The 12090-nt window shown below is 46.0% G+C and overlaps 1 protein-coding gene across 5 annotated transcripts in view; it reads left to right on the plus strand.

Annotated features, from left to right (window-relative positions):
• The window catches only part of UNC13B (unc-13 homolog B), a 216894-nt gene that overhangs the window by 181761 nt on the left and 23043 nt on the right, over nucleotides 1–12090 (plus strand). For all 5 annotated transcript variants that reach the window (XM_029203274.1, XM_029203278.1, XM_029203277.1 and 2 more), the window contains 8 exons: nucleotides 21–99; nucleotides 2289–2363; nucleotides 2857–3076; nucleotides 5546–5773; nucleotides 6418–6559; nucleotides 8495–8664; nucleotides 9117–9232; nucleotides 9579–9742. In XM_029203274.1, coding sequence (XP_029059107.1) covers nucleotides 21–99; nucleotides 2289–2363; nucleotides 2857–3076; nucleotides 5546–5773; nucleotides 6418–6559; nucleotides 8495–8664; nucleotides 9117–9232; nucleotides 9579–9742 — 1194 coding nt within the window. The remainder of the gene's footprint in view (nucleotides 1–20; nucleotides 100–2288; nucleotides 2364–2856; nucleotides 3077–5545; nucleotides 5774–6417; nucleotides 6560–8494; nucleotides 8665–9116; nucleotides 9233–9578; nucleotides 9743–12090) is intronic.

Below are 12090 nucleotides of genomic sequence, written 5' to 3' on the forward strand. Positions count from 1 at the left end.
ATATTTTCTTCTCTCCTCAGGCCAGCTGGAGGGCTCTATGGCATTGACAGCATGCCAGATCTACGCAGAAAGAAGCCACTGCCGCTTGTCAGCGATCTGGTGAGTAAGGACTCTTGTGAAGGCTTAGGCTGTAGCCTTGGGATATCCCCCATTGGGACTTGGCAAGCTTTCAGGACTGGAAGTGGGGCCTTTAGTGACAAGTATTAGTCTGATGATCAATCATTTAAAGCTTTACTGAGACTTAGTGATGGCTTCAGTAGGACCTTACATTACCTCACTCCCTTATCAGAGCCCCAGGTTCTTCATTAGCTGAAGCTCCTACTAGAACATTTATAGCTTGGACCCTCAAAGCTGGGCTTCAGGGTCATCTTCTAGTTATCCATCTCCTCTAGGTGTCTCTATAGCCTTCTCTGATGACCTGTAATGGAAACTTCCTCTGGTCCTGACCTAGATAATTGAGATTCGTGTGTGATGGGCATGACAAATGTGACTCCTTCTTGGAGGTCAAGTCAAGTCTCCCAGGCATAGGTTTTCTAGACTATCTCTGTACCCTTGTGTCTAGCATTGGGAGGTAGTGATAACAATTTGTGGAGTTGAATTGAAACAGGCTTAGGAGTTAAAGCTGATCTCAGACCTCCAGCATGACCAGAAGCTCCTATCTGGGCTCATACCTCCTAAGGCAGAATCAGCTCAAGGAATTTTCTGTAGTTTAGTGAGTAGTGGGGGGTAGAGTGGTACCCAGGTCATCTCAGAGTCCCAGAGCCAGATGTTCAGTAAGACTTGAACCCTTTTTCTTATTACCATTTTCTACTCCTATTTTCTTCTTTTTTTCTCCCTATTCAGTCTATTTTGTTTTTTCTATCCACTCCTTTTTTGATTTTTCCTCCATACTGTGCTCTTTTTTCTCCACCAGTTTCTCCCTACTTAATTGACTGAGTAGAAGTATCCTCTGCCATTTTCTCTTCATCATTTCTTTCTTTCCTTCTTCCCCCTGCTATTTGTATATCTTTCCCTTTTTCCTCCTTTCTAATGCACCTCTTTTCCCACCAACTCTTCATCAAGCTGGTTGGATGAAGATAAATTCGGATGTCATCTCTTCTTTATTATGTCTTTCATTGTCTTTCATCTCCTCTTTTTTCTCTTCTTCCTTTCTTTTCTTCCTACTTTTTCTCATCTTCTCCCTCCTTGCTCACCAGCTGTTTTTTGTTTAACTGATTGGATAGCAGTATCTCACTCACTTCTTGTTTCCTCTCCTCTGTCTTTTAACCTTGCCCATATTTCGCATTATGGCATAACTCGCCTTCTAGGCCTTGGGCCCTGGTCAGCTGTCTGGGTTGAAGACAGTTTTTAGTGGATAGAGGCAGAGGGGGTTGGGACATGTTTCCTACTTTGGACTATAGGGAAGAAACCTCTCAGTTGTCTCTGAACGCTTTCATGCCCTTGTGGGGCTTTAACATCATGTTGTTCCTTTCTCTGCTGTCCTCTGCACAGGCTATGGTAAGTGTCTCCAGAGCCCCTTTCTATGCTTTATGAGTCCATATCCCAAGCACCTGGGCACATCCCAGCTGTTCTGCCCGCTTAGGCTGATACAGTGACTTCTGTCTGCCTAGTGTCCCCTGCTTTAGGGAAACTATGTGCCTCTCCAGGGGCTGTCCCTGAAGCTTGGGCTTGGCAGATTCATGGGCCTCTCTATTTAAGAGCCTGGCTAGCAGGACATCATAGCTGTCACATTTAACCCCCTACCCTGCTTGATTTCAATGAGGCTACATTGCCCCTCTCACTCTCAAGTGCCCTGCTCATTTGGGCTTTTGGCCTCCACGGCTTCCTGGGGTTGTGTGGGCAGGGGGTGGTACCAGAGAATAGAGGATATAGTATAGAATCATAGTTCCCAGTGATGGTTCTTGACTGTGACTCTGTCAGAGTTGTGTGTCTATCCTATTCTTCATGACCTGTTTCGGACTGTAATTCTAATCTTTTCATTTTCCTTTGCCTTCCTTTAAACAAGGAGTTTCCGTGGGGTCAGATACCTAAAAACTCTTTGGATGATAGGTACCCTGAGAGAAGTGCTGTTCTGTCATTGTTAGAACAGTCCCTTAGGGCCTTGGATTTGGATATTAACCTCAGGTTCTTATTACCTATTATCCATGGCAATCCCCTGTGAATGACAGTAAAAATAGAGAGAACATAGTGAGTTATCATCAAATAGCTTTGGTCACTGAAACTCCCTCCCCAGGGCTTTGCCTAGCCCTTGGTAGTAGCCAGGGCTGACAGCAAGTCTTCTCTCACAGTCATTGGTCCAGTCCCGGAAGGCAGGAATTACTTCTGCAATGGCTACACGCACCTCTCTCAAGGATGAAGAGCTGGTAAGTGACCCATGGGCTTTCAAGAGTCCACTGGCCTATGGTCCAGTGAACATCTCTGTAGCCAAACTTACCGGGAATTCAAAAGTGTTGGGCACACTCTGTTAATGAAACAGATAGCATCAAGTTTTCTACACTGCTCCCCGAGGCAAGGGTCCAGACCAGGAGTAAACCTTAATCTCACGTTGGAGTATGTGACCACCAATGTCAGGGTTTTATGGTAAGCCTAGTTCCCTTTGTTTCTCTAAAAAAGCCTGAATACTGGGACAAGGCTCAGGCCCAGCATTCAGGTCAGACCTATCTTGGATGACCAGGAGCACATGATGTGGAGGGCTTCTTTCTGCCAGGCTGGGCTGTGGGCTGGGCCAAGCTAAAGCATCTCCTCAATTGCCGGAGGAGAAACCGGGGTCTTGAGAGCCCTGCAAGGGTCTTAGTTCTGGTATCTCCCAGCAGAGAACTGAAGTTGCTGGTGGGTGATGGGATATGTGTCTTTCAGAAATCCCATGTGTATAAGAAAACCCTGCAGGCCTTAATCTATCCCATCTCGTGCACCACACCCCACAACTTTGAGGTCTGGACGGCCACTACCCCAACCTACTGCTATGAGTGTGAAGGCCTGCTCTGGGGCATTGCCCGGCAGGGCATGCGCTGCAGCGAGTGTGGAGTCAAGTGTCACGAGAAGTGCCAGGACCTGCTCAATGCCGACTGCCTGCAGCGTGAGTCTCCCTGTGGGGTGATGGTTGGGAAGCATGGGCAGCAGGGCCTCTCCAAAATAGTCTGGCAACAAAGAGCTAGGGTGGCTGGGACATCATCCCTCTATTCTACCTGCTTCTGAAGTTCTTTCCTTTTTAGAGAAAGTAGGGTCCTAAGTTAAGAGACATTGCCATTCCAAATAACGGGTCTTGTAGCACTCTCTTAAGCACCTTTAGGGAAAATCCGTTGAGCTTTCTGGGGTCCTCTGATGGAGATAAAAATCCCTTCTAGGATTCACATGATCCCAGAGGCTGTGCTTGAGTATTGTACACACTATGGTGGCCATATTGCCCAAATGACTAGAGCATGTTTAATCAGCCCAAGTGACTAGAGCATGTTTAAAACTAATGAGAAGAGAGAGTTCTGTGAGGTTCTAGGCCTCATAGAGGAACCTCCTGAGGTCTAGACCCTAGGACTCAGGGAAGCTGAAATTTATTCCTTGATTATAGTTGGAGCATTTAGACAACAGTGCCAAGAACAGAAGTTTCAAATGGATTAGGCAGAGATCCAGATGGAGAATGTGCCAGACTCCCATGGCCCTTGCTAAATATGTGACTTGTGCTGCCATCATAGAATGGGGAAAACAGGAGCAGGAAAAGCAACAAGTCTCTGTCACAGGAGGTGGCAGCACTCTGAGTTCTTATCTCCTTGCTCCACTCCTGCTGGGCTTGCACTGCTATAGCTAGACCCCAGGAAGAGCAGGGGTAGGGGATGTGGGATGTGGAAATGTATTTTCTTGCCCCTCCAGGTCTTCAGGTGTTACTCAGAGCCAAGCCATAGCAATGAAAACTTCAAGGATTGTGGTAGGAGAAAGGAAGGTTGCGTTTAGACTCACAAGCAGTTCATTGTCCCAAGGAAAGATATGTGACATAAAAGGGGCCCAGGAAGAAGCCTCAAGGAATTGTTGACTTAAAATGTCTTTCTTTGAAGAACGCTAGATTGGTGCCAGTGGCATGGCTATAGTAGACATGAAGAGACAGGCAGAACATAGCAGAAGTTGGGTGCTGGTGATGACTTTGCCCAAATCCATCATGACGGGTGACAAGCACAGGTGCCAGCAGACCCCTGCTTTAATTGCAAGAACTAGCAACTGGCTGCATAGGCTGTTTGCTAGAAGCCTCTGAAATGGTGCTCTGTAGCCAGGGTGTCCATCTTCCCTTTAAGAGCCTTTCAGAGGTCCCAGTCCCGGTAAATAGCATTGCATGGGATATGCTAAATGGCAAGAGTAGGATGCAGCCCAGGTCATTTTTCATTTATCAGAAAACATCTTCTGACTAAGGCTTCTGTGAAGCACAGAGTGGAGTTAAATGCCCTTCTGTAGGCTTCACTGGACAGAAAACCTGCTTTCCATTCTCCCAGGGTTAAGATGCAGATGTTGACCTTTGTCCTTTGCTCCAAGTTTTGTAGTTAAGGCCTAAGACTTTGGAGACTGGAGAGAGGTTAAGAGCCAGTCTGCAGGATCAATAAAGGAAGGATGGGTCCTCTGCCCTGAGAAGCCTGGTTGGTGAAATACACTGGAGGAGTCTTTGTTCTGCCATAATCCTTAGGACAGCAGAGGAAGCTTACTGACCTTTGAGATGAGCTGGCTGGGGTCATGGCTGGTGAAAAAGACCCTTGGCCTTGCCAGGATAATAATGATGGTAACAATAATAGGGACTGTTTATTACTCAATAAATAAAGCATCTAGCCCAGTGCTAGATGGCAGGCACTGGGCTAGATGCTTTATATATGCTATCTAATATAATGCTTATTACAAATCCTGAGAGATAGGTGACATTTTCTTCTCTTAGAAGAAGCCTACTTACCCAGCAGGGAGTAGTGGAGTCAGGATTTGAACTCAAGTCTGTCTGATACCAAAGGCCATACTTTTCTCACCATACCACACTATTTTCTGAGATTAAAGACACTGGAGCTATGGGGCAGAACCCAGCTATGTGCTGTGACGAATTCTGAGATCTGTATCGTGGCTTGGCATTCGGATGAGATTGGTGGAGTTGTTGTGCCCATCCACAACCCCTCCTTGATAACTGGGATACCCATTTTGATATTTTGGCCTTAGACTTGGAGGGTATCTCTCAACAAGCATGCAGATGGAAGAAAGACAAAGCCAAGTGCAGACTGAGCTACATATTTTGTTTTTCTTTTTTGATGAAAAACTCAACTTATATCTAAATAGAGAGAATAGAATAATACACCCCCATAACGATGATCAACTTTTTGCTACTCTTTGAGTTGCATTTTAAACTCCATTAGCTAGGCATTAAACTCTAGCAGGCCCCACAGAGATCAACTTTTCCCAGAGACATACCAGTGTCTTCCTAAGCTTTTCCCACGGCTCAGTGACCTCTCCCAGGCCCCATTCTTCAGCCTGATCCTTGGTCTGGTAGGTGGCCTGTTGGTTACCCTACTTTCTGTCTCTGGCCATTCTTCAGGGGCTGCAGAAAAGAGCTCTAAACATGGAGCGGAGGACCGGACACAGAACATTATCATGGCCATGAAGGACCGCATGAAGATCCGAGAGCGGAATAAGCCGGAGATCTTTGAAGTTATCCGGGATGTCTTCAATGTGAGCAAAGTTGCCCATGTGCAACAGATGAAAACAGTGAAGCAGAGTGTGCTGGATGGCACCTCCAAATGGTCGGCCAAGATTACCATAACTGGTGAGCGGGCCAGAGTTTGAGAGGACAGGAGGGCCTTGGCTATGGGGAGGAGCCTGGGGAAGAAGCATCCTGAGTGTGAGGGAGTAGGGGCTGGGGAGAAGGAGCACAGAATGAAGGAAGAGGGAGGGCCTCATTATTCATCACTGCTCCTCTCCTAGACTCTAATGCCAGGGGGTGCTGGGAGAGGCAAGACTGGCACCTGCAAACAATACGAATGATAATACCAGGATTTGGTAACAGTCTGATGTTATAGACTTGGTTAACAGTTTGATATTATAAGAGTGGGGAGGGTGGGGGTAAGGGGACAGGCAGGAGATTAGTGAATAGTTAACCAGTGATTTACTAACTGGGTGGATATGGCTGAAGCAAGCATGTATCAGAACAGATAAGGACCTGTTGGGGTAAGTGTAGGGGTAAGTGGTCAGTTAGGGCTCCAGTGGGGAGGTAGGATTCTTGGGCTAGGCTTTGAAGGAAAGGCTCGTGGCTTAGGGCTAAGGATAGATGTGGAGGAGTGAGAAAATCTGCTCCTGTGCAAGGAGCAGATAGAGGCTGCTCTAAGATGGGAAATATGAGTCGTACTTTGGAGGGCTTATGACTTCTGGAGTGTACTCTGAAGCCTCCTTCTATGTGCATTTGGGTTGCAGTGGTGTGTGCCCAGGGCCTACAAGCCAAGGACAAGACAGGATCCAGTGACCCTTATGTGACTGTGCAAGTGGGCAAAACCAAGAAGCGTACCAAGACCATTTTTGGGAACCTGAATCCTGTCTGGGAGGAGAAGTTCCATTTGTAAGTCATAGTGGGCTTTGTCTTACCTGGGACTGTGTATGTTTTGGGAGCAGCATTAAATCTCATTGTTCTGGGCTTGGGCTCTAAGAGAGATGGGTCAGAGGCAGTGGAGAAAACCCATTTCTCACATGCTTCAATTGGGTAGCAGCTGTTCTTTCTCTGGGTTTCTTCTCATAGACTATTGTATCAGGGTTACTGTACCCAAGCCCTGTCTTAACTAGGGCTATTAAAGGGGGCTTTGGGCATCACATACTGCTTTTTCTAGTGCTAGAAAGATTTTATTGTACTACTGCCGAGTGACAGAACCAGGGACTGCCCAGCCAACTGTGTATTTTCCAGCCCTGCCATCCTGCCTAGGAAGGGTTAGGCTCTTCTAGGGAGTGGGGAGGGAACATCTTTGTCCTACAACTGGATAATTCTGGCTTGAAGATGGAAACCTGGGATTTGGAGAATTTTCCATTTTCCTTAAGGGCCCTGCTTTTCTTTCTGCCTCAGCTTCCACTCCCTACTACTTTATTCATTATCTCACTTTTTTATAGACTATTTCGTATGACAATGAGGGATGGTTGTTGAAAAATGGCAAGCTCTAGCCGAGGACTTGGACTAATGTCTGGTGAATCCAGATGCTTTGTCACACCCCCTAATGCCTAGGACCAGGACTTTGTGGGGTTTTTTGTGTTTTTTTTGCGGTACGCAGGCCTCTCACTGTTGTGGCCTCTCCCGTTGCGGAGCACAGGCTCCGGACGCGCAGGCTTAGCGGCCATGGCTCACTGGCCTAGCCGCTCAGCGGCATGTGGGATCTTCCTGGACCGGGGCACGAACCCGTGTCCCCTGCATCGGCAGGCGGACTCTCAACCACCGCGCCACCAGGGAAGCCCAGGACCAGGAATTTGAATCAGCCAAGCAGGCAGCTTATGTAGAGACCTTTTTCTGTTGGCTCCTTGGAAGGGGATTGGGGAAAGGGATTGGGGCCTATAAAATCAGTCTCTAATCCAGAGACAATAGTTACTGGGGGGAGCACTTGTTTTTCAAGAAGCTGAATGGTTCCTGCTTGAATATTACCTATGATTAATTCTAAATGAATTGGCTCTATAGTCAATTTTGCCCACTTTTATCATTTAGCAAGCAATTTGTATTCTGTATAAGGCACTATACATGATGTTGTGTATTGAAAAATGTATAAGACATCCCTGGCTTCAAGAGGCTGATTGATGATTTGTCTATTATTTTTCAGAAGACCAGTAGCTATACTATAATATTTTAATGGAATGTGCAAAGATATTATGAGAACATAGGGTAAGGAGCAGCAGATTCTGCCAAGTACAACTTTTGGATAAGGCAACAGGGATCCAGAAAGCAACTGCTGGGGAAGAAGAAGAGAGTGAGGGAGGAACCTGGGCAAACTACCTCCTCCAAAGCAAACACCATGGAGGAAACGATAATTCAAGTGGATATTAAAGAATGATAGAAATTCACCAAGCACACTCTTAGATAGATGGGGGTGTTAGGTAGAAAGCTAAAGCATATATGACCAGATGGACTTACCATGAACCTTTAACACCTTTATGGACTTCATATAGGATTCTGGGGAGGCAACTAGCAGCTGCTTCCTAGGGCTCTGCGGCATCTGTCTGGCTGTTTTCTGTTGGTTTTGTTGGTACAGCTAGCTGATAGGAAATCAGAATTGTCCCTAATTACTCCTCCCCTCCTCGCTTTTGTCCCAGGGCAATAAGGACTGGATAATGGTATGTAGAAAGCTACCCAAGCTAAGGAATGAAGAGCCCCTTGGGACTTGAGTACCACTGTTCTTTGACTCCTTCTCTTCCTCTGCAGGGCCTCAAGTGCAGCTGATAGAGCTTTGGGAGGGAATTGGAAGTAATAAGAGTAGGGGCTCCTGGGTCTCTTCGTAACAGAGCCTTCCTAATTCTTTCACAGTGAGTGCCACAACTCTTCTGACCGCATTAAGGTACGTGTGTGGGATGAGGATGATGACATCAAGTCAAGAGTAAAGCAGCGGCTAAAGCGAGAGTCTGATGATTTCCTTGGCCAAACCATCATTGAGGTTCGAACACTGAGTGGCGAGATGGACGTCTGGTACAACTTGGGTGAGGAAGCAGGACCAGAGAAAGTTTCTGGGAAGGGAGAGCATGAATGGGGAACCTGGGGAAACTCCTATCTACCAAAACCACCACTCAGTCCCCAAAGCACACCTCTATACAGAGCCTTGCCTTCCCTGCAGAGAACCGACCGTGCATAGAGATGGGGGACAGAGGAGTGGGGGTGTCTGGAACTCACTCTGGCTGGACAGTTCCCAGATTTCAGAAGGTCTTTTTATCTTCATACTCAGCCCTAATGCCTTTAGTCCCTTGGGCACTTCTTTTCTCCCACCCAGCCAGTTCTGGGGTATTTGTGGACTATATGGTCACTGAAATTAATTCACCTATTAGGTGAACACTTGGGTCAGTGCCTCCTTTTCCTTGGGTTAAGCCAGGTTGGGGGCTGTCTATGCTGTCTGCAGTTGCATTGGTGTCAATCTCCAGTCTTCTTTCCCTCCTAGAGAAGAGGACAGACAAATCAGCCGTCTCAGGGGCTATCCGACTACAAATCAATGTGGAGATCAAGGGGGAGGAGAAGGTAGCCCCGTATCATGTGCAGTATACGTGTCTCCATGAGGTGAGCCAGCTCTTGGTAGATGGGATGCCAGAAAGCAGTGTTGGGAGGGGCCTTTGACAATAAGTAGGATTGCTAGATGGTTGAAGATCTGGAGCCTATTTTTATTTTGTTCTTGGCTCACTGTGCTAACCTGGACAGCCCATATAACAGTCCCAGCCTCAGTTCTCTTTTACTAATGTGAGAACAGCCTACTGGGGCCACAGGAGTTACTGAGCAATGACTTGAAGGACAGAATTTCTATAGAATCCTATTCACATTCCCCTGGTCTTTACCAGCAGGTTTTTTTTTTCTCCAACATATATTTAACTCTTTAATATCAATATATATTTTACTCTGTCTTCTACAGAACCTCTTCCATTACCTCACAGACATTCAGGGCAGTGGAGGAGTCCACATCCCTGAGGCTCGAGGAGACGATGCATGGAAGGTGTACTTTGATGAGACTGCCCAAGAAATTGTGGATGAATTTGCCATGCGCTATGGCATCGAGTCCATATATCAGGCTATGACGTAAGGCTCCCCTGGGGCTCTAGGAAATGGCTGCTAACCTTTGGAGTAGCTAACAATGGAGGTACACTGACAGAGTGGATAGGTCTTCAATGGGGTAGTATGCAGTGATTCATTGCTTTCCTCTCTGAGCTGGGTAGGGTGGATCTGTGCAAAGAGAGTATATGTATAAAAGGAGTGTGTTGCGTTTCCCTGGTGGCACAGTGGTTGAGAGTCTGCCTGCCGATGCAGGGGACGTGGGTTCGTGCCCCGGTCCGGGAAGATCCCACATGCCACGGAGTGGCTGGGCCCGTGAGCCATGGCCGCTGAGCCTGTGCATCCGGAGCCTGTGCTCTGCAACGGGAGAGGCCACAACAGTGAGAGGCCCACGTACCGCAAAAAAAAAAAAAAAAGGAGTGTGTTTATCAGTAACTCAGGGGGAAGGTATTAGTCTGTGTACCTCGGAGCTCACAGGTAGGAAGAGAAAAGGGCATGGGAGGGTATACAAGGACAGACTTGCCCAAACATCACAGGCCTGAGCAGACAGGGTATGTGTGCTCAGGTATATGTGTGTGACAGACAAGCTTTCATAAACTGGCCTGGGAGTCGGAAAAAGCACTGAACTGTAGGGAAAGCAGCTGTGTCTGCAGTTGACCAAGACTCCTATAAAAGAAATTCCCACCTACTATGAGAAGAGGTGTAGTCTGTGTATTGGAAAGGCTGCCATTAGAAGCAGCACTAGGAAGCTGCACAGGAAGCAGCACTAGGTAAGCAGAGGGTAGCTAGTGCCCTGGCTGTGCTTCATTTATTCTACAAACTTCTACTTAGTTCCTTCTATGTGTCATACATTGTGCCACATGCTGAGAACACAAAGATGAATAAGATGGGGTCTCTGTGCTTGGGGAACTCAGTCTAGCAGAAGAGACAGACCAGTAAACAAACAATTACAATATAATATAATAAGTGCTATAGTAGAAGTAATCACAGTGTATTATGAGAGCATCTAAATATTAGGGGAGGGCTTTGAAGAAAGCTGTTGAAGAGTTGACACTTGAAATACAGAAAAGGAGGAAGGGTATTTCTGGTAGGGCATGTGCAGGGATGCTAAGATGCAACAGAGCATAGCCTATTCAAAGAATTACAAGAAGTTTAGTTTAGATGGAAGAAACATGTCGAGGATTGAGGTTGGAGAATGGGCCCTCTGCCATTCTTACTCTGTTCACTCTCCCTGGATGAGCTCATTCAAGCCTATGACCTAGTCACTACTTCTGAGCTTAGGACTCCCAGATCTCTTTCTCCAGACCAGACCTTTTCCTGAGTTTCAGATCCATTTTCATTTGCTTCCTGGCTATTCTCATAGGCACTGCAAACTCAACATGACCAAAATCCAAATCAACATTATCTCCACCAAATCTGTTCTTCGTATATTCCCTATTTTAGTAAATGGAACAATTTATTACACAGTTATCCAAACAGAAATTTAGGAGTCAGCCTAAACATTTCTTTCATACTACCACCATTCAATCAGTCTCTAAAACCTCTAGATTCTACTCCTAAATATGTTTTTAATCTATCAGTATTGCTATAGCTCAGTAATAATAATAATAATAATAACAGCAACAGCAACAACTCCTATGTACCATTTCCTTATGTGCCAGGCACTGGTCTAAGTAATTTATGAATGTTAACTCATTTAATCCCCATATCATTATTATTCCCATTTTATAGATAAAAAGACTGAAGCATGAAGAAGTTGAAGTAATTTATCCAAGGTCACTGAGCGCTGGAGCTGAGACTCAAACCCAAAGTCTGGCTCTAGGGTCTGTGCCCTTAACCATTTCTCTGTTCCATTTAGTGCTTCATTGCTTCTTTTCTGAGTGATTGCAGTAACTCTTCAATTGGTCTTTCTCTCTTAGTCTTATCTCTCTCCAAGTTTTCGTTTCTAATTTTTACCCTCAAAGTGACCTTTCTGAAAGACTAATCTGATCACAGTATGCCTTTGTTTAAAAGCTTACTATAGCATCTAGGATAAACTCCTTTGTTATCTGTTCTCTGTCTACTTCTCCTCTTGCATTTCGTAGTATTCCTTTATCAAACACCTGAACAGTAGCCATGAGTGAGGTTTCCCAAATGAATGACTCTCCATAAGTATATTTGTTTTTGCAATACAGTTTCCCTTTGCCTGCACACTTCTGCATTTGATTGATTCTTACTAATCCTTTAAGACTTGTTTCAACCATCTCTTCTTTGGGAATCCTTTTTCTAATCCCTTCTAGCCCCCAGCCATTCTAATTTAGGTGATCTTCCTGTGTGTGTCCACAGAATTTTTGCATAGCATGCCTTGGGTTATTGACTTTCTTTCTAACACCTGC

This window comes from Monodon monoceros, unplaced genomic scaffold (assembly GCF_005190385.1).
Source record: "Monodon monoceros isolate NGI ecotype Baffin Bay Population unplaced genomic scaffold, NGI_Narwhal_1 Super_Scaffold_5, whole genome shotgun sequence".
NCBI lineage: Eukaryota > Metazoa > Chordata > Mammalia > Artiodactyla > Monodontidae > Monodon > Monodon monoceros.